This window comes from Thermobia domestica, chromosome 4 (assembly GCF_964235325.1).
Source record: "Thermobia domestica chromosome 4, izTheDome1.hap1.1, whole genome shotgun sequence".
In the NCBI taxonomy this organism is placed as follows: Eukaryota; Metazoa; Arthropoda; class Insecta; order Zygentoma; family Lepismatidae; genus Thermobia; species Thermobia domestica.
In genome coordinates this window covers 269,936,545-269,960,064 of record NC_137457.1, presented here as the reverse complement: position 1 = coordinate 269,960,064, position 23,520 = coordinate 269,936,545, and the positions used below count along the sequence as shown (strand labels likewise).

Genomic DNA, 23,520 nt, shown 5'->3' with positions numbered 1-23,520 from the left:
AAGGAAAATCATTAATTTGGGACTTCACATGTTCAGACACCTATGCCCCCTCCAACCTACAATATGCCTCAGTACAAGCTGGACTCGTAGCTTCTCGAAGAGCGAAAGAAAAAAGGAATAAATATAGCAATCTACTCGATAACTATTGCTTTGTCGCAATAGCAATTGAGTCTAGCGGTTCTTTGGAAGAAGGAGGCCTCAAATTCATAAAAGAAATCGGCCACCGTCTATCAATTAAATCAGGAGATAATCGAGCAAAAAGTTTCCTGATTCAACGCATAAGCATAGCCATTCAACGTGGGAACGTGTCGGCTATAATGGGAACGTTACCCACTAGTAAAGAGCTAGAAGTAGTCTTTCTTCTGTAATTGCGGAGAAGGGAGGTTAGGAGAAAAAACAGACATCATTGGTGCATCAATTTATGTAGCAACCGAGCAAGGAGTATGGAGAGACAGCTCACAGTCCATAAATTTATATGAAAAATTACGGCATGCATGCTGTACCGTACGTCAAGACAGTGACATAACATGACAGGTTGGAGCCTTTGAAAGCAGAAGATTTAGTACTACCTGCCGAACATTATGGGAACAAAGTACCGAAGAATAGATATTTACTGTTTCATTTTAAATTTTCATTATAACAGTTTTTTTATATGTATTGTATTTTTATTGTAAATCATGATGTAAATTTGAGTGATGTTTCAATTGAAAAATTAGATAGCAATTAAATTGTTAGTTAGTTAAAAAAAATGTATGAATTATGTAACAATACAATATTAGTAATATATTTTTAAAAATGCAATTTTGCCATGTGTGATACAAGGTAGTTTTTAAAATTTAATTTTTATGAACACACTAGTTTTAATAAAATAAAAAAGTATCTGAAGGCAAAGAGAGAATAGTTACATTTATAAACACATGTAATGCGCCCTATTCCATAATTGTACCATAGCACATTACATATTCTTGTTGTTTTTATTTGTATTTTATTATCTATTTTTCTTTTACTTCTAATCTTGATTGAGTTGCCATATGTCTGTATTTTGTACGGACTGTCTGTATTTTTGGATCCGTATCGTCAGGCCCGTAGCCAGCCCGAAAATGTAGGGGGGGCGGTGGAAGTTAGGAGGGGGCCCGATCCAATAATATTAGTTCATCCCATATTATAGTTCATTTACAAGCCTACCGTGAAAATTTTTAGAGGGGGCCAGTAAAAATTTAGGGGGGGCGGCCCCCCTAGACCCCCCCCCTGGATACGGGCCTGCGTATCGTTCAAAGCATGAAATAGGAAAATGTCCGTATTTGACAGTTTTGGGGCTGCCCGAAAATTTCCGAGTCGGTAAGCGCTAAAAGTTCGGGCGAAAAGAATTGTGTTTTCATAATATAACACATTTTAGTTATTATTAACAAAGTAGGTTATGATTTTAAAAAGTGTATCATTTTTCCATTCCCGGACTCCTTTCGTTACATTTAATATACGTAATTTAATTGCATCATTTATTATATTTGTGTTAATGAAAAAAAATATAAAACATGTTACCTTTCAATAGTGTTTTTTAAGTATTACAGTAAAAAATTGTGTGATGACCTAAAAGGGTGAATTTCAGGTAAGAAATTTTAAAATACTTATTCTGTGTTTGAGCACCGTATCTTTGATGGATCGTCATTTTAAAGCTTGTCCGTATTTTGGATCAAGAAAATATGGCAACCCTAGATCTTAAGACAACATATTATTCTGAAAGTTTGTGAAGTTTCTTTGATATAGGTAACATATAGGTTTAAAAAAAAAGTTTTTGACTTTAGCAGCCTTTTGGTTTTAGATTTACAGACAGCTGATGACTACTTGTATTATGCACTGAGAAAACAGTATTGAATTTTTAAATTAATAAACAGTTAATAATAAAAACAAATCAATAAACAATTAATTGTTGTATTTATAACAATTAACTTCCTTAGTTACGATAATGTTTGTAAAATATGTAGAAGAACAAGAACAACTTGAACGGCGAAGTTTCATGTAAGAAAATCTAAGTTTATACTAGTTACTATTGTGCTGCCAAAATGTCTTGAGCCGTGGCAAAAATGCGAACTAAAGCTCACATCCTCACACACCCACGCGTCGTGCCAATAAGGGTTCAGCTGTTGCTAAGCGAGAGAAAGCGAGTGGAATTCCTTCAGCCGATAGCAACGCTTGCAACGAAAGACTAGGGATCAAGTCAATGTGGTATATTTATACCATACGTAGACGAAGTAGTTTAATGATTACATACATATAGATAGATCACTTACTACCTTCCATATTACCTGGTATAAGCTATATATAGACTAAGTACTTTCGCTAGTTACATAATTTAAGTATCCCTAATTTCGCATCACCCTTAACTTTGTAGTGTCTCATAAAATGAAATAATAATACAAACTTGTGGAAGGTTGTGGGAGTAGATATTGTCACTGATAAATGACACATTTCCTTACATGAAGCAATATTTTTCTTCTTTATCATCTAAGAAACTATATTAAATGTAACAAGGGACGTGATTTTTCTGCCGTGTGAAGACCCAAAGTGCTTCCCCCATTTCACGAGGTACTTATAGCATAGATTTTTGAGTATTGCAGTTATGCTATGCGTTATCTATGATTAACATGGTTTAGGGACGTATGCAAGAGATGTAGTTTTTGCAGTAACCAACTTTTCTTAGAAATCTTTCTCTCCTCAGCCACAGGTTGGTGAGCAACATCGGAAATTTTAAAACTTTTCTCTCCCTTGGGAGAGCTGTTTTATACTTTGATAAAGTCTCTTTTTCGTAACTGCATCTAAATATTTTATCCTTGGTCTTCCTCTTCCTGATTTTCATTCTGGTTTTCCCTCTATCAGCACGATGATCCAAACGGACTGCCGAATAAGATGGCCAAGCATGCTGTTTCTTCTTTTTCCTATTATCTTCATGATTTGTCGTCCTTCATTAGCTTCATTCACTATGTATTCATTCCTTTTCCTTTCGGTCCATGCTCAGCATTATGCACCAATACTACATTTCAAATGCTTCCACTTTGGATAATTTATCTTCTCTCAATGTCTACGTCTCTGATCCGTAAAGCACCACGGCTCCATACCAGGGTCTTAATAAATGAAAGGTGTGAGGCAAGAACATGGTAACCCACAATGTTACTATTTTAAAAAATTAGGGGTTTTCTGCTCAGGCCCGTAGTCAGCCCAAAAATGTAGAGGGGGCCCGGTAGAAGTTAGGGGGAACCCGAGCCAACCATATTATAGTTCATCAAATAGTAACATCAGCAATTCATCATGTCTGCTCTTGAATGTTTAAGTATTTTGCTTCTACTTAATTCTATTATCCTCCTCTACACACACACATTAAGTTAACATCCTGTAATCTACATGAAAAAAAACGTGAATTTTATTAAATTGGTATTACTAACTACACGAATTACAATTAAAATATAAATGTTTTAATAGTCCCACATGTTATACTAACATTAAGATCAAGAACGAGAGATGATCTACTGTGAAATAAGGAAATTCAACTTTACTTAGGCTCAGGGTTAACTTGCGATGTTGACCTTCCGTTTTCATCAAAATTTTGAAAATTTACTTAGAAGAAATTGATAATTTGATTGCTTGTGTGCTTGATAACATGTAAGTGAAGCGTAATTTATGTGTAATATCTTTTGATAAGCGGTTATAAAGACGGGACTAATTCGCAAGTAGAGGAAACTACTTGTCTCTAGGATCAGGGTGGTTGAATTGTGGATAATTTTCGAGTAAACATGCCTGCAAGTGTACAGGGTCTTTGAGCTGGATGTGAATTGACAGTACCGGTACTAACATTTGTAAAACATAATGTTGATAATGAGGTTAATCTTTTGAATATTCATGGCTTAATGAATGAAAGAACAAAGACCACCAACAATCGTTCACGAGTTTCTGCTTGAGATAGGAGAGCTCTACAAACCTAAGTACGTACTAAGATAAGTGCGAAGTGGACATAACCTAACCTAAGTAACCTAGTAGTGCGTTATCCCACCTTACTTCGGCTTCTCGCTTCGCTTGTTCTTCCCTCTCAACTTCACACTCCGCATTAACTACCCACAACCATGCTCCGCGCGGCCCGCCAATCTCCCCTTTAGGTTAATAATGGATTTCCATATGTAATTGTGATTCCTCCCCCGTACTCACATCCTCGAGGTAACGTAATAGAACACCAAATGAGTAAAGTTTAGGTAGAAATTGATGATTGTAGACTTTATTATGGTTTTTGTTGAAAATTAGGTGGATGGGTAACTTTGAAGTAATTCCCTTGTTTTTTTAGTTTTTTTTGTGTATTTTTTTAAAAAATATTTATACTAAGTTCTTGTTTAAAATCTTAAAAAAAACTCGTTTTATATAAATGAACCACCTGCACACTATACCAAGAAGACACATACCAAAACAGCTAAAAATAAATACTATAATGTTATTCAAAGCTACACTGAGAAAAGAAAACGTATGCGGCATTCTTAATATCGTAGGTTACATTTGTAAATCCTGTAGTTTTTGGACTTAATGTACAGCAAGCGTATAACTGAAAACGCATGTTTTATAATACTTTCTGTATAAGTGTTCCATCTATACGCACTTTCCATATGAAACAATATAGGCAGTCAGGATCTCACATACAAATGGACATATATATATATAACATATAGCTGACGAAGGTAGCATACATATATGTATGTAATATAAGGAAGACTGTTAGATATCAGACATCCTACAACGGCATGATGTAACACCTAAAGGCAGTGCCCATGTAGCATACGGATAACGTATGCTCTGTTCTGATTTTTGTAGTAAGCAAGAGCATTCCGTATATTTGTACAATATACCACTGTCCGAAGAACGGATTTTTCTCAATGTAAGTAAAACGCTACACCCATCTAGTATCGAGTAAAAGCACCACTGCTTTTTTCATGTTGAATTACAACATTATTACGCGTACGCGACTAAGAAGTAGTTCCAATTTACAATGTTTTTATATGAAAACTAGCTACTTTCACGGGATCCCCCACCTCAAGTACAATACAAAACAACTTGCTAATTAATTTCTCCTCCAAATCTTGCAAATTTTTACTAGTCCTGTCTCCACAACCCAGAATTTAATCCTTAAACTCAAACGTTAAATATGTTCACTTGCTCAGTTACACATCTAATTAAGGTAATTTAGCTTAACTTTATTCTTCTACGAGAACAAACATATGAAAGTCTTTGCAACCATTACTTTTTCGGTGAATGTTCCAGCACAATCCTTGTTTTACATATCACACCACAATAATTTGGACCCCTACTAGAATCAATCGCCTTTAGCGCAACTTGGAGCTCTTAATTCAATTCACAACTAATTGTTCCACAGTTAATCTAAGATTTGCTGTTGATGAGGATTTTGCAATGCATGTATGTCAGCCCTGTCCAACGTGGTGCCCGCGGGCGCCATGGCGCCCGCCAAGCATTTTCCTGGCGCCCTCTGAAATCGAACTCAAAATACGCAAAATTTCTTGTTTTCAACATTAGATTTTCTTTTATTTCTGTTATTTCATTTCGAAAATAGTAACTTGCACTTCTGGCTGTTCTGAACTCTGGGAAAAAGCATTCAACAAAATCGAAGAAATAGTTTCACAACAGTTAATTTGAACATTTGTTACTTTACACTTGGATAAGGCTACCGCTACGCTATGGCAACCGCGGTAGTTCGCGTGCCTGCTGCTGGCGGCGTTGTCTGTCTTTACCCAATCGTCTTTTGTCATATCGCGCCTTGAAAAATTTCCATTGTGAGGATAGACTCGCTCTCTCTTGAGGAATACTTTTTGTGTGAACTCGTGTGTGTTGCGAAAAGTTGCAACTGTACTCGTGACTCCTTTTATTCAGTGCTTTTTTTTTTTTGCCATGGCCAAGAGACAAAGAACGTATAGTTTTAACTGTGAATGGGAGGAACAATATTGTTTTGTTGAATACAGAGGAAAACCGGTGTGCTTATTGTGCAATGGAAGTGTGTCTATTCCTAAGAAAAGTAATGTAGAGAGGCATTTCGCGACGAATCACAAAAACTTCGATACTAAATTTCCTATAAATTCTGAACTCAAGAAGCACAAAGTGAGAAACCTAAAATGTAAATTAACGCTGCAACAAAATGTGTTTCAAAGGCCTGTTCAACAAGCTACTAACGTAACAATTGCCTCTTTCAAAGTGTGTTATGTGTTAGCTAAAAAGGAAAAGCCTTTTAGTGATGGTGAAGTAGTGAAAGAAGCAATGATTAGTGCCGCTGAATCCCTGTTCGATGGACACAGAGATAAACATACAATCATGTCTTCCATCAGCGCACTCCAGTTGTCTCACCAAACTGTTTCTAGAAGGGTGGAGCAGATTTCGAATAATCTGCAAAATCATTTGCACCAGGACTTGCAATCGTGTGAATTTTTTTTCACTCCAGTTAAACGAAAGTACTGATATGTCCGACACTGCTGAGTTGTGCGTATTTACTAGAATGATTTTTGATGATTTCACGGTGAAAGGGGAATTTCTCAAATTGCTGCCACTTCATGGGCATACTAGGGGAAAGATATATTTAAGACCTTTCAAAAGTTTGCTAAGGATAGCAATTTGCCTCTTTCTAAACTTGTCGCACTAACAACGGATGGGGCACCTTCTATGACTGGTAGGAATAACGGGTTTCTTGCTCTTTGTGCTAAGGATGAATCATTTCTAACATTTCTGTCTTACCACTGTATCATTCATCAGGAAGCTTTATGTGCAAAAGTTTTAAAATTCGACCATGTCATGAAAATAGTAACTCGTGTAGTTAATTACATTAGGTCATCTTCCACTCGTCATCGATTATTCAAAAGTATTTTGAATTTATCAGATGCTGAGCATGGTGTCGTCCTTCTTCATGCAGACGTCAGGTGGCTAAGTAGGGGCAAGACACTGGAACGATTCTGTTGTCTTTTGGATGAAATCAGGGACTTTCGTAAGTCATCTAAGGGCCAGTATTATTATGATCTCGATGAAACATCATGGTTGCTAGATTTAGCTTTCTTGGCAAATATCACTTTCAAATTAAATGAGTTAAATCTAGAATTGCAAGGGGAAGGCCATAACATTTCAACCATGATAAGTACAGTTAATGCTTTTCAAAAGAAAATGAAGCTGTGGATTGCTCACTTAAACAGGAATTCCCTTTCACACTTTCCAAACTTCAAATCTATGGTGGAAAAGGTAAATTGTGTTGGTTGTGATCTTTCAAAATTTTCAAAGCATTTGGAAATTCTTATTCTTGAGTTTCGGAACAGATTTGCCCAGTTTGTAGCACTTGAACCAGTGGTTCTGTTCATCAATAATCCATTTGTCTCTGTTGATGTTATTGATCTTGGTAGTAGGATATGTGAAGTGTTTGGAAATTATAATCTTGAAGATTTAGAACTTGAAATCCTAACTATTCAAGAAGATATAGTTTTGAAATCTTCCTATGCAACTTATACTAATATATGGATTCTAACGGACAGAGTAAAATACCCCCTTCTGAGCGGTGTTGCTAAAAAAAAATATTCCTGCTTTGGCTCAACTTATCTTTGCGAAGTGGTATTTTCTGCCATGAACATGATCAAAAATAAGTACCGAACCTCCCTGACACCCTCTCACCTGGATGACGCAATAAGAGCAGCCTGTTCCAGCTACACACCAGATTTCCTTCAACTGGCAGCAAACGTGCAGTGTCAGTCTTCTCACTAGGTATGTATCAATTTTCAAAATAATGATAATAATAATAGTGATGATGATAATATTAATAACAAATAAATAATAAGTAGTAGTTGTTGTACTAGTAGCAGTAGCCTTATAGTAGTTTTGTATTTTTTCGAAAGGCGCTCGCACGTCGGAAAACAGGAGCCAGTTGCGCCCGATAAGGTGAAAACGTTGGACAGCGCTGATGTATGTACTAGAACTACAAATAGAATAACAATAATCTACCGCCGTTACTGCAATCGACAAAAGATAAACGCTTTGTTCCTGCTCCTGTTTTTATGATTTGCCTTGCAGCAAGCACTTCACACTTCGTCTCCTACTTCCCAAATCGCTATTATAACTGTGGCATCAAGTATTATGAACATATTCCTTCTTTTCGTAAAAACTTCCTTCAATATGTATTGTGTCATTTCATATCGAGATTCGAGAAGACTGACAAACTTTACTTTAACTCCTTTAAAATATGTTTAGAAGTGTTCATCAAATAGTTAAAATGGAAAAATTATTAGAATAATCTCTTTTATACTGCATTTTATTCTTAGTGTTTACACATAGAATTAATCGAGATTTTTTGCAAGCCTTCCATGCAAGGCTTCCATTTTTTGAAAGCCTAGGGGGGGGGGGGAGAAAAATTTAGAGCCACTTTGTTTCACATGTCTCTTTTCATGTTGATTGCACAAAATTTTCAAGCAACTTTCATATTACTACACTGCGTACTGTTTCCACCACTTAATCGAACTTTCCTTTTTAATTAAACTTTCTCCTCATAACTTTTCTCTGCTTGAATTATAAATAATATGATTAAGTTATTTTGAGGAAAGTACCTAAGTGTTTACAAAATTGCAATGAGGGTTATCAAGTTTTTCTATCACACCTTTTATTTATAATAATACACAAAGCAAAATAATATGTGAATTGCGATAAAAGCAATACCTGACAATTGCGACTTATAAGAAAATTTCGATTATGAGAAAACCCGAGACAATTGCGATTACTTTCTTTGTTTAAGGTTATTCAAAAATAGAGTTAAGACCATTGCAACAATATTGTTAATCATCTTATAAATGTGCATCAAGTGTAGCATTAATACTTGATATTGAGGCTAAGTAGTAGCCAAAAATATTGAGTTAGAAAATTACTCACGTAAAAGTATATGAAAAACTGATACTTAGCTAAGATTATGACAACATAATATTTGTTGTCTTTTACGCACAATACTAAATGAATACATCTTGGAAAAGATGCCAATCGGTAGTCAATAGGATCGTCAAACGGTTTGCAATGCATTAAGCAATTTATACTGATTTCAAGAGCTCCAAAGATGAAACTATTGTGTCTGCAAGATCAAGCCAGGCTTTTCATTCATAGTGAGGCTCCTGATAATGGGAACTTAGAATTCTTGGATTACCTTCCACACGAGTAGCTGGAAATGAAGATATTACTGTGGAGAAGTGTACTTGGTACCAGCAAAGATACAAGAATAATAAAATGAAATCTTTGAGCTTTAAGTCCCACAGTCATGACGGATAGGCTAAAGGAGATGGTGATGAATAGAAATGAAGGACATAGTGGCATGAAATAAGTGGGAGGAAACGGGAGAACCCCGAGAGAACCCATGCACACATTGTTTGTCCACCACGAAGTTCACTTGGCGCGAGATGAAATCGAACCCAGGGACCCCAAGCACCACCACAGAGCCACCAAGGCCTTCCACAGGACTAATAGTCCGGTAGAAGGATGAAATAATAAGATAGATGCATTGTTCGGTAGATCCCGTCTGATGGTCCAATATTTTATTTCCTGCCTCAACTTGAGAGCAGAACGCACGAATTTATGAGAATGGGATGTAACCTAAATGGCATCAAAAGAAAGAAACGATACATGCAGATAGTTGAGAGAATTCAGAAGACACAGAAGTACAAATTATTATTAATTTTACAAAATGCCTCTGAGCTTTGGATCACGTTAATAAGTTGGATTAATCCATAATCTCCTGTGAAACTGACGACGACGACATATGATGAAGTTGATGCCTCATTGTTCATACTTTCTATATGATAATACAAGGTGTCCCACATAAACCCGGTGCACCTCACGTTCCGGTTAATCATCTCTAGTTAAATTGCTTGTGGGGTGTGTAACGTTGTATATATATTTCTTCTGCTACGTTATATTTCCTGATTCCAAATGTGTATATATTGAATATTTATATAGTTGACTAGATTATCATGAATCACACAACACAGTTATGCAATTTTGAATATATATATTCACTTTCAACATATATGGTGTTTGTCACATTAAAAATATTATACATTCAGTCTTTTCAAGATGGCTCTTCGTTCTATCTATCTTTTTTAGTTACCATAACAACGACATCAAACAGATAAACAAGTTGTCTTAGCAACGAAATTAAGAAATATATTAATATGATACAAACATTTAAATTATTTCTTTATACTTTTCTTCTTCTTCTTCTTCTTAATTGCTTGTGCCTTTAAAATAACACTTTTGCCCGTAAATATAAACAATACTTAGAAAGTACATACAAAATATACATTATCGTTGTAGGTGACAACGCTGTCTCAAAAGTTGGCTACACTGCATTTTATCGGAAAGTATTCCAACAAGATGGAGCAAGCGCCCACACATCCAACCAAAATATGGCCCACATCAGCAACGTGTTCCCTGAAGACTGACTTGTCAGTAGAGTCCCTTCGTCCCCATGGTTTCCGGACTTAACATTGTGTGATTTTTATTTATGGGGCACACTAAAAAGAAAAGTGTATACTGACAACACACAAAACAGACTATCTTAAACGGAACATTACTAAAAAAAATTAACATCACGCCTGTAGAATTACAGCTGTTGCTGGTAACATCATCAAACGAGGTCAGCGATGTCTGGATGCCCATGGCCACCACTTCCAACATCTCTTATAAACACGTAGCTGTTTAACGTTTCTATTATCTATTCATTGCTGCTGTTAAAGTGTTACTTTAATCTCATGCATGAGGCGTATCGGTTTTATGTGGGACACCACGTAGCACAATATAAGCAAGTATTTAAAAACGTGATGGCGTGGTGAAGATCAACAATGCTGATTTTAAACACACCATAATAGTTGTACATTAGAACAGAATTCTCATTGTTTTTCCAGTCTCAGGCTTGGAAAAGTGTGAGAAATCGATGCTGGCATCATAAATAATAATAATAATAATAATAATAATAATAATAATAATAATAATAATAATAATAATAATAATAATAATAATAATAATAATAATTTTAATAATAATAATATCTGAATAAATACAAGGATTTTGACACTTTCCATTCATCGCAATTGTCGGGACGACGTGGTTAGTTAATTATAAATGTGCGTTACTTCATTTTTTTGATTTCCAGGTTCCTCAAAAGCACAGCTGATTGGAATAAAAATGGCATGGATCAGAAACCCTCTACCTCTACAGAAAATTCTTTACGGCGTTATACGACAGACGATCCTGTCCAATTGTCCGAAGACATCAAACCAAGTGTCTAATTTTTACAAAGGAAGACAGGCTATTCGAGATTATTATGCTTTGCTGCCTGAAACTGTATTTTTGGAACTGATGGAGTTTGTCTTGGAGAAAGATAAATTTCATAGTGTCAAAGAATATTCTGAGGTTTACCCAAGGCATCTGTATTTACTGGAAATATTTCTTCAGAAGCCTGTTCGTAGCGTTTACCTGCATTTTCGAATTTTTGGAAAATTTTGTTTCTGTACAAGAACACTGGAATTATTGAGCGAAAACTGCAGTAGTTTAGCAAGTATACATATGACAAGTAGTTTTGAACGACAAGATCATTTTATAGACGAAATTGAAAGGTATATGAAGAAAGTGCTATCATCAGCTGTAAATTTGGTTCGATTAAGTTTAGGTAACTGTTGCACAGATAACATTCTCGCTATTATTGGAAGAGAGTGTTGCCATCTCAGGGAGCTGGATGTTCCATACAAAAATATTACAGATGTAGGTCTTAATTATTTAACACAAAACATCACGGAAATGAAAGATACGAATGAAATCTGTGGTGATAATTATAGCGAATGGGAGAGTACTTTCTGGAAACTTCCAAATGTGTTCCCACCAGTCTGCGAGCTTATTTTTCTACGAGATCCGATGATTCAAGAATTTAGATTTAAGCAATATTCAAGAACTAAGAATCGTATATGTTCTACATTACGTTCTTTAACAATAACCGTATATGAAGAGTGTCTTTCCGTTAAAATTATGCTAGTATTACTGGAATTGTTGGAGAACCTAGAGGAATTAAATACTGATTTGAAACCCCTATTTTCATATTTATTGGAAAAAGGGTGGCAGCCTCAGAATGCCCAAAGTCAAGTATTAAAGTTAAATAAATTAATACTAAGTTCCGTGAGCACCAACATGTTTAATTTGATTAAGAAACTTTGTCCAAGATTGGTGGACGTACAAATACAGAATGGGTTTGTGCGTCTGGATGTTAACAGTATACCACCTTTGGAGTCATTGAGTATCGCACATTCTAGATCGTTTGATGATTTTGTCGAGATTACTGGTAATTTTGGCGATAAAGTATTCAAATATCTCACCAACAATGGAGAAAATCTCAAGAACTTAATTCTAGACGTGATGCAATACAATCCTAGACTTCAAGAAATGTCGGATATAACTCCTATGCTAAATTCTTGCTCAAATTTACATTTGTTCATCATTTGGTACATTCGGACCACTATTCAAATAAACTATTCATCTAAACAAAACACCTTTCTAACAATTGTCGAATTATATACAGACATTACTGAAGATAGTCTTATTAATCTTCTACACAGAGTGCCCAATATTGAGGAACTTAAGATCGACACTTTGTTGGATAAATCTGGAAACTTTATTCAGAAGATTTGTAATGTACCTCCACGACCACATTGGAAGGTATTTTGTTTACGTTCTTGTAATATTGTAGAAACGGAAGAGGAGCTGCTTCTTTTTGTTGCATATTTCCAACAAATCAAAATTTTGAAGTGTCTTCCAAAAAAATTGTGGGGATTTAATTTAGATAGTTTCGAAGACGAAACAAAAGATCCCCGTTTTCTCGCTTATTGTTTCGCGAAACATTAATTACTATTAGTGTTTCATTAAGATTCGTGAAAAGAAAATTCTAAGATGTGATCAATAACGTATGTATTTTTTATTATATGAATGTAAGAGAATAAAAGTTTATGAATTTTAATAACAGCATTATTATATGTATATTATTGGCACACATAGTAGAAGTCAGCAAAATAAGATTTTAGATTCTTAATAGGAATGCGCCCGAGACAAGTCTGAAATTTAGTATAGCCTCGTTTCGTAAACGAGACGAAGTTTGAGTTAATTCATGCTTTGTGGAATTCGAGTCAAGACATGCTTTGTATAATAATGGCGACAACGCATCTCTTTGTTATACGTCATTCTCTACGTAAAAGCTCGTGGAGAGGTGTTCGGATTTTATGACTTAATTAACGTGACTAATATTTCCGAATTTCTAATTCTGTAAGAATGTCAAGCACCGTTTCCCTCCTTATCGAGTCGTAGGGCTTACTAGCGAATCAGTAAATATTTGATAAAGTGGAATATTATATTAACATTTCCTTTCACGTATTTGTCAAATGGTAAATATATGATCGATACTTGATCGATTTCGCCTAAATCCAAACTCGCAATCTCCAAAAATTTCATCTCTGTTAATTAGATACTATTGTGGAGTATGTCAAACAATATCCCCTACCGATATTTGCATGTTTCAAAATTTCATCGAATTTTGTCTATTAGCTCAAAAGTTATAAATGGTACACTTTGTATAACTGAAACAAGTTCCAAAGAGAGAGATTAACTTTTATCTTATAATATCATTTGTAATATAATGATCAGTTAATACAAATCACATAGCAATACAAGTTAGACAATACCGGTATCGTACGTTATTAATACCGGTAAGCTATTAAGTGTTAACAACAGTTCCTCGTATCTAGGTAAGTATAAGGGACTCTGCACACACATCGACGAAACTATCGGTTGCTAAATATCAAATTTTACCAGACCCCTATAAACTAATACCCATTCTCATGGGTTACATCAGGGTTGCCAGGCAATCTTTTCTTAAATTATTACAGATATTTTCTCTTGAACGAGAGTAGTGCCCACAGTTAATCGCTTGAATGTCATTTCAAGCAGGGAAGAGGTTGAGAAACATATATTTTTTTAAATTTATATTAAAATAACTACTAACAAAAACGTGAAACTCTTATGCCGGTGGGCAATATTGCCCCCACCCCCTAAAACAGCGTTTCCCAACCTTTTTCAACTTGCGGTACACTACGGGTGTAACTTGAATTCTCGCGGCACATTCATAGATAGTATTATTATTTGCATATATAAAGTACCATGCAAATAATACTACTGTGATTTCTGTGATTACTGATCTCCTCACAGAGATGAAAGCTCGGTCACTGATTTCCCTCTATGCTAATTCATTATGCTTATTTGTTATTCTAATTTTAAAATAGTAAACAATTGCAATGAAATATAGGACTCATATTTTTTAAAAAAATACGCTTTCTTTTTCGAAAACTGTATCCAACCTTTCACTAAGAACGAAGATCACTAAATGACGAACGAACAAATAAATGTCTTGTACTTTTAACTTTGCTCTTTTAATCAAAACCGGTGCATATTATTGCAATCACACAGCTTGCGATGCGTCGAAGTCAAAACACAGCTGTTGAACAAAGTGTTGTTCTGTCATTCACGTGCGAATGAGTGTTCTACGAACGTTCACTTGACGCGTACCATACAAATGCTTCCATTTCTCGGTCTTAGTATGACTCTCAATTGAAGCGTAACATAGCAGCTAACCGTGGAAATGTGAACGAGCCGAAATACTATCTGCTACATAGTAATAGATGTAGAATAATATATTACAATTGCAGTGACTTTTTCCATGGTAGAAATTCATAGTAATGTGAAATACAAAACTATACATTTTTCCCTATGTCTTGCAATTTGGTTGCTAGAGAATTAATAATTTTGTTTCGATTTCCTCGCGGCACACCGGTTGGGAAACGCTGCCTTAAAGCCTGAAATGACGCCACAGACAGCATGCTTGCTTGCCGCAAGCTTGCGTGTCGCTTTTATTTCATTTTATTTCGCTTTTGCTTATACACAAAAGCTTATTTTTGCTGAGCGCAAGCTTCACTTGTCGACGCTTTTCTTTAAATTGAAGTAAAAAGCCAGCGCACGTTCGATTTTCAGTTGTTCTCAAAAACCACGTGACGCTGACCTCTTAACTTTCGACGACAAGGTAGTGTTCGCGTTGTTAGCGTCTTTTTAGCATTCACCTTAAATAAAGGACAAAAATTAATTATTTTTTTAAATTGTGCCGTCTGGTACTCTAGTCCCACGTACCTACAATGTCGCTGTTTATTTCCTCATATTTAGAAAACTATGAGGCATAACGAATTGTGATATTTAGGTATAAATCATAAATGTGAACATAGATGGCAGCAGATTTGAGCATACTTATTTAGCGAAAAAATACAGATCTCTTGCAGATATTTTAATATAAACTTAAAGTTTAACTTACATTATAAACTTTATCTGAATGCTGTGCTTAAAGTATAAACATTTTTCTGTGTTGTTATACAAAAAGGTACAAATTTTAAGTACTCGCGGCTAATATAGCAAGATATTGGATATTGGCAAGAAACAACGGCGCGTTGCTTGCGAACTGGCCACCTGGAATCTCTAACCAGGTAAAAAAAAAAAAAATAGGGTATCCGTAGCTGGCAGAGAAAAATAACCAAGTCACTTAGGCATTCCATCCCCATTGGTTTATTTTAGTTGCGATCTTCATATATACGGTTGGATTACTTGCCTCTTTGAGGCTGAGGAAACAACCGTCGAATTATATTTAATACCTCCACGGAGGTTAACGCACCAAATTGATATTATCTGTTGACGACCTTGCTATTTCTCATGGCTAAACGATTTATTAAGTTACTCTCCTCTTCGGAGGGTAACTTATACTTTTGACATCTCAGGTTCACTCATCATCTGAGCTCCTATGATGGCTAGTCCAAGCCAGTCATCTCGAAAAAGAAGACCAAAATCCCAACGAAGATAGTCAGCCGATCTCAATACCGGCCTGAGGACTTCAATGTTCCGCTGGGGCGGCCCTCCACCTCCGGCGCTACTGCCAAGTCACGATCATCCTCGACTAACCGGTCGACGACTGACGTTCTATCCCTTGCTCCACCGCAGGATGACAATGCCATGGACTTTACCCTGGTTACTACATCCAAGCGACGTCGCTCGTCCTTGGAGTCCACACTGAGCCAACAACAATCATCAGACTTCCCTGCTTTACCAATGAGCAACAGATTTGAGCCTCTCTCTACTCTCACAGCTGACGGGTCTCCTGTGATAGAGGCAAGACCCAAACCCACCAAACAGGTTAAACCACCACCTATTTACATTTACGGCATCCAAAATACTTACAACTTTACCAAAAGCCTTTGCAAGACCCTCAGAGAATCGCCTCAGGTTCGGCATAACAAAGAACGTATCGTGATTCAGGTACCTTCTAGAGACGATTTCACAACTACACTGCTCCACAAAACTTAAGCAACCCGAGAGAACGTGGTATAAGCGACGTGTGGGGCCCATTCAACACTGGTTAGTGGCATGCACATACACAGAGACGCGTCAGAGACACACAGGCAAGGCGAGCACACGTTCTATTGCATAAGCAGCACCGTTTCAAGCGCGGTGAACAAATTATGCCATGAGGCGTACACCACAGCCTAGTAGTGTCCGAGGCTTCAAGCATTCTGTTAGTGGTTCTTGTGTGGGGTACACACCTTGCAATGACTGATAGACGACATTTGAGTGACTTTGACCGCGGGCGAATAATTGGGCGGTTGGAATTGGGTCGATCGCAAGTGGAAGTGGCGCAGGAATTCAACGTGAACAAAAGCCTTGTGTCAAGGCTGTGCAGTCGCTTCCAAAATGGAGGTGAAGTCAGTAGACGTCATGGAGGAGGCCGTCCGAAGAAGACGTCGGCCGTCGATCACGGATTTCTCACAATTTCTGCCAAACGTAACCGTCAAGAGTCACGCTCTCAACTGGCCAATGAGTTGTTTCAGGCTACAGAACAACGCGTGAGTCGTGAAACTGTTCGTCGTCGGCTCAACAGAGCAGGACTGTATGCAGGAAGGCCTGTGCTGTGTGCGCCATTGAAAGTGGAGCACAAACGTGCGCGTTACACGTGGTGTCAGGAACGTGTTGCATTGGGGAAACACCAGTGGGCGCGTGTCATGTTCTCAGATGAGTCGAGATTCAGTTTGTCGTATGATTCTGGTCGGACTTTAGTGTGGAGAGAGCTAGGAACACGCTATCATTCAAACTTCATTGCTGAACGGCCTTCCTATGGCGGTGGTTCCATTATGGTGTGGGGTGGAATTATGCTGAATGGGAAAATGGACCTCCATATTGTGCAACATGGCACTTTAACAGCACAACGGTACCGGGATGAAATTCTGAATGCACATGTGCGCAATTTCCGCGGAGCATTTGGCCCAGACTTCCTGTTCATGGATGACAATGCCCGCCCACACCGTGCACATCTTGTTTCCGACTATCTGGAGAGCGAAGACATTACGCGTATTGCATAGCCTGCATATTCGCTGGACTTGAATCCCATCGAGCATGTGTTGGATGCTCTTAGACGGCGAATAGCGCAGTACAGTCCACCACCACGCACTCTCCCTGACCTGGGAGCAGCTCTCCTCGAGGAGTGGCAACATCTGACACAAGACTTGATCAACACTCTGATTTGCAGCATGGAGGCCAGATGTCGTGCCTGTATAGCTGTTCGTGGTGGTCACATACGAGCATGGAGGCCATATTGACTGCCTATGCCCTCGCACAATCCAGCTTCACCTGTTGAGGTATTGTTGTGCTGAACGTTTTGGTCACTCTGTACATCCTAACTTTATTGTTCGTCTTCACTTGTGTTGCATTGTGCATCTAGACCGTCGTTTGTTCATTATACTTGGTGGAGTGATGGTGTCGTTTTATTTTCTGTCACTTTCTTCGAGTTGCTTAAGTTTTGTGGAGCAGTGTATAAAAACTACTGCGAACAGACGAAAACTGAATACGCTACTGGCATCGCCAAAAGTGACCGACCCGTAAAGGTTGTCGTTCGCAAATTACCCATCGATACCGACGTCGCTGATCTTCAGTCTGCACTATTCACTTTAGGCTTTAAGCCGCTCTCGATTCATCAAATGTCTCGTCGGGGCCCCACTGGTGGAGATAGAGTCCTCATGCCACTTTTTCTCATCTCCCTCGAGAAAACTCCAAATATACAGGAGATCTACAACATATCAGGATTGCTTCATTATAAAGTTTCATTTGAGCCCTATCGGCCGCCGAGTGTTCTGCAGTGTTACCGCTGCCAATGTCTTGGTCATTCACAAGACACTTGCAAAGCTCAACCTAAGTGTGTCAAGTGTGGGCAAAGTCATTTTACGAAAGCCTGTGCCAAACCAGATGCATCTACGCAAGCAACCTGTGCAAACTGCGGAGGGGACCATCCAGCCAATTATCGTGGTTGTCCCGTCTTTCGCTCCTACTCAGATGCTCTCAAGAAATCAACTCCTTCTGGCCGCAGCTCCGGTCCTACTGTATCAACTTCACTGGACAATAAGGCACCTCGCAGCGACCGACCTCCACCACCAAATCAGGATGCTCCCACTACGTTCAGCACACCAGATAGTGCGTATACACCATCCGTTAATGACTTTAATCTCCATTCACTCCTCACTTACATCAAAACCTTCAACTTTGGCCGCATTATCTCTCATCTCAAGAAAGGATTTACTAGACTTCGGGAAGCCACGGATCTTGCGTCCAAGGCTGCTGTCGTCATAGAGACATTTGCTGACATGATTGCTGATGGCTGCTTCTAACCAACCACTCATTCGTCACACTATAACTGTTGTAACATGGAATGCAGATGGTCTTACCGACCAGAAGCGTCTCCTAATTTGTTTTCTAGCAGAACATCAGGTAGATATCATACTTATACAGGAAACTCACTTCACTGCCCAGGTTACACACTGGAGACTGCCCAATTACCAATTATTTCGCCTCGATCGAGTTCAACGACGGAAAGGAGGATTACTGATTGCCCTGAAACGAAGTTTCAAGGCTAGACAAGTCCTTTTACCCCCGTTACACACACTAGAATCTCTTGCTATAGAAGTCTTCCTCCCCGGGATTCCTCTCATATTGGTCACGGGCTACCGTTCTCCAGCACATGACTTAGATACCAATGATTTCGACGTCATCTCGACTTTGGGTCCCAAAATCATATTGGCAGGGGACTTCAATGCAAAACATGGGGAATGGCACTCCAGACGTTCCAACGAAAACGGACGAATATTACACCGGTATCTGCACACATCTCCATTCATTGCCTATGGGCCACCTGATCCAACTCAACATCCTAAAGCAGGAGGAGAACCGGATGTGTTGGACATAGTTCTAAGCAAAGATACCATCTTAGCTACACGTCCTTACGTGATCTCAGCAGTGGACTCAGATCATGATCCGGTCCTTTTCAAAATTTCTCATCGTCATATCTCCCGTCCTGCACCCGCTCATATCTCCCGAACTACGAACTGGGATGTCTATAAGCAGGAATTAAACTCTTTGCTCGACATAGCCGCTCGTCCAAATTCTCCTGCGGAAATTGATCAGGCGGTCGCCCATCTCACACTTGCTCTACGTACGGCTGACTCCCTCAGCACATCAATAATTCCTGACTCGCAGTCCGATCCACACTGTGACTCTCCATTACTTCGTCTTTATATCCATCTCAAACGCTGGGCTCGAAGTACTTGGCAGCGCACCAGACATCCACTCTACAAAACACTATGGAACACCTTAAGCCGCAAAATCAAAACCATCACTAGACGACAAACCGAGCAGTACTGGGAGACACTTTTTCGTGGGGTCACACTTAATGACACTAAAATCTGGCAGTATTCCCGCCTTTTCCAGCGCCGAGAGACTTCTCTCAAACTCAAATACTGAAAGGTCCGCATGGGGTCATACATGACGACCAAGGGCAAGCAGACCTATTTGCTGCATCTCTAGAGCGCCAGTTTACACCTAATGCGACTCCTGTCGTTCCTCACATTCGGCAGGACGTTCGGGCCACTATGCGCATGCTCCATTTTCAACCAATACTTCCCCTGCCTGAGGTCGTAACACCAAGGGAAGTTGAGCGTCAAATTTGTCACTTGCCAACAAAAAAGCGCCTGGAGTTGATCAGATCCACCCTGAACTACTGAAACATGGGACACGGAAGCTACTCCTCTATCTTGCTGCTTTATTTACAGGCATCCTTCAGGTTTGCTACTTTCCCCGTGCTTGGAAAGAAGCGAAAGTCATTCTTCTCCCTAAACCAGGTAAAAATCCGACTCTCCCAGAAAACTATAGACCAATTAGCCTATTATCTCATGTGAGCAAACTCTTCGAACGAGTGCTTCTCGCCCGACTTCACGAGCACGTCACCACTCTAGGTATACTCCCTCACCATCAATTTGGTTTTCGTGCTAACCACAGCACAACAAGCCAATTGGTGAGGGTAATCGAAAACCTCACCACCTCTTTTAATCGACGACAATATGTTGTGGGTGTATACCTTGATATCTCGAAGGCGTTTGATAAAGTGTGGTTACCAGGCCTCATTTATAAACTTCGCTTACAAGGCTTCTCTTTACCTTATCTCAAACTCCTCACTTCATACCTCATTCATCGCTTTTTCCATGTCTCTGTGGGAAAGTGCCTTAAGTCATGAAACAAGACTCCACGTCTTTAAAATGGTAATTTTGTCCACAATCACCTACGCATGTCCAGCATGGCAACATGCGGCAGTCACTTGCGCACGGTCGAGATTGTGCAAACCAGGGCAGCTCGTATCATAACAGGCCATGACCGATATACGCGTAATCGTCAACTTTTAGAGGACTTAAACATATATCCTATCCGGGACGTGTTACATCAACACCATACTCGTTTTTGGGCCAACCTCCCACGCCACGTCAACCCTATAGCAGCCATTGGCACAGCGCATACACACCGACGAACTTACAGGACGCCACGGATGTAGCATAACTCTTTACCCACACTCTCCCCCTCACTGCGACAGTTGCAGCTGAAGGTCACATGACGTCGTCGTATCTCATATTCTAACTCACCCCCCACAGGTCTAATCATTTTCTTTTCTATAGCTGTCATCGAGTCAGGGACTTTTGTCCGATACTCGACACAAAACCACACTTTCAAGCTAAGCTAAGCTAAGTTGCTTGCATCATACTTTCCCAGAGCTTGCTTTGAAGCGCCACTGAGAGAACAGTGACGAGTTTTGAAAATATCCTTCCTTTTCCTGATCCTGAGCTTTTTCTCTGTCTCTTTTGCGCGAGCCGTCTGTCAGACTGATCAAGCCAAGGGCAACCGGTTCTACAGATCGAGGCAGGAGACCTGCTCCCCCTGGACAACTATCCGAACGGGTTGTCCCACCTACTCATCAACACATATCAACATCCATCTTCTCGAGTATAGTTCAGGTCTCGTGATAATAGTTCGATATTTACGATGGCCGACCCAGGCTCAGGCAGTGGAGCATCTTTAGAAAGTCGACATGGAGGCTTACCACCAGTCTTCGTTAGCCCACCTGTTATCTCCACGAAGGTAGAGAAGCGGAAGGACTATGCTGAGAGACAAAGACGAGTTTCTGAACGCTCGACCGCCTCCACTACATCAGCTGGTTCTAGATCTCGATCTCGATCTCCACGGAGCCAACCCAGTTACTCTGATAGGGTCAAACATTCGCCTCCTGCTAAGAAACACCATATCGATGTTTCAGAATCATCTGACATGGAAGCCGACGTTTCACCGACAGCACGCCGATCATCAACATCTGTTCATCCTGTTTCTTCTTCACCTCACTGCTTTTTGCTTCAAAACTTCGACGGTAAATTCACCAATGAAAAATTCATCATCCTTCAGCTTCGAAAATACCTGCCAAGCATTCCACTCACTGAAGTTGTAAAAACCCGCAATGGATTTATCTTCAAATCATCTGATGCTAACTTCCTATCTGCAGTCCGTAATAAAGCCTCGTTCGAGGTTTTCGGAAAAAATGCTACACTTGTCTCCTTGAACGCTACTCGTCGTAAGATACCACCTCCTCCAAAACGTTCTCCGATGTTATCTGTAGTCATCAGGGGAGTCGATCCATCATATTCTGATGATGAAATACACGAGGAATTGCGCAACGAGGGACATATCATTGATAAAATTATTCGCATTCGTAATAACACTGGGCCTACTTACATGGTGCGAGTCCTCACCATATCTCAAGAGACGATCGACCATCTGCTTACTCATGGTGCCTTCATTTACAAGCTCAAACATCGCGTTGAACCCTCTCGATCGTCTGCGCCATTGCCATTACGATGCGAAAAATATCAAACGTACAACAATCATGCAACAGCGCATTGTACAAACCCCACTGTATGTGGGTATTGCTCTGGCCCCCATTTAACTCGTGTTTGCCCTAATATGAACCTTCCACCTCAATGTTCTGCGTGCGCGGAGCGCCACCCTACCTATAGTTATAAATGTAAACGCAAACCATCCCCAGACCAAACACACCCCGAATTAGTAGTACCATTACGTACTCAGTCTACCTCCACCAACACAGAAACTTCAGTAAATGATCCAGTCACCGTTGGTAAACTCTTAGAATTTCTCACATTAACACTGCAGAATATTCATCCTTTCCATCGTCCCCACATCCTTCAGCAACTCACTCTTGCCGCTAAAGCCACTTTCCATGTAGCCCTGTATGCAACTTACTCAAACAATTACGTTCATTTCCATACTACACTACTCGAAACATCTGTTAAATATCTTGGTCGTCATGGATATCAGCTTTCTGTTTCTCAATATTCGATCAATCACCAAGAATAAAACTCTTTTCCAAGCACTCCTACAAGAAGAACACATCACTGCTTTTCTTCTGAATGAAACTTTTTTGACTCAGTCCATGCAGTGCAGATTTCCCAACTACACGTTGCTTCACCATGATAACATGCCACCAGCGTTAAGAGCAAACGGTGGAGTTGCTATGGGCTTTCGCCATAATCTACCATTCAGACAACATAGCTGCCCTGCACTAGCCTTACCGGAGCACATCGTAGCTACTTTGTATTTTAAATCCATCGCTCTTACTTTCGTACCATCTACGTCAGACCCGGCACTCCAATTCTGTTAGATTTTTTCTCTTACATCTCCAATAACTTCAAACATTTTCTCATCCTCGCAGACGTAAATTTTCATAGTCGCTCTGCTCATGAACGCACCCAATTTCAAGATCATATAGCATCTCACACTGCAGGAATTCTTCTCAACCTTCCTTCACCCACACGCCCAGTTTCCAATACCACACCCGATATTGCAATTACCTCCAATACAATAGTTACACGTTGTACTGTGGCAGTCTTAGACTTACTAGGTAGTGATCACGCTCCCATTAAAATCACATATCATACTGGTCTCGTCCCTTCACAAACAGCATCATCGCCTCAT

General features: G+C 39.2%; 1 protein-coding gene across 1 annotated transcript; it reads left to right on the top strand.

Annotated features, from left to right (window-relative positions):
- Window positions 1-1,958: 1,958 nt before the first annotated feature.
- On the top strand, window positions 1,959-13,020 carry LOC145683505 (uncharacterized). Its single transcript, XM_081754844.1, has 2 exons — window positions 1,959-2,016; window positions 11,198-13,020. The coding sequence occupies exon 2, from the start codon at window positions 11,230-11,232 to the stop codon at window positions 12,934-12,936; it is 1,707 nt and encodes a 568-aa protein (XP_081610970.1). The 5' UTR covers window positions 1,959-2,016; window positions 11,198-11,229; the 3' UTR covers window positions 12,937-13,020.
- Window positions 13,021-23,520: the final 10,500 nt, after the last annotated feature.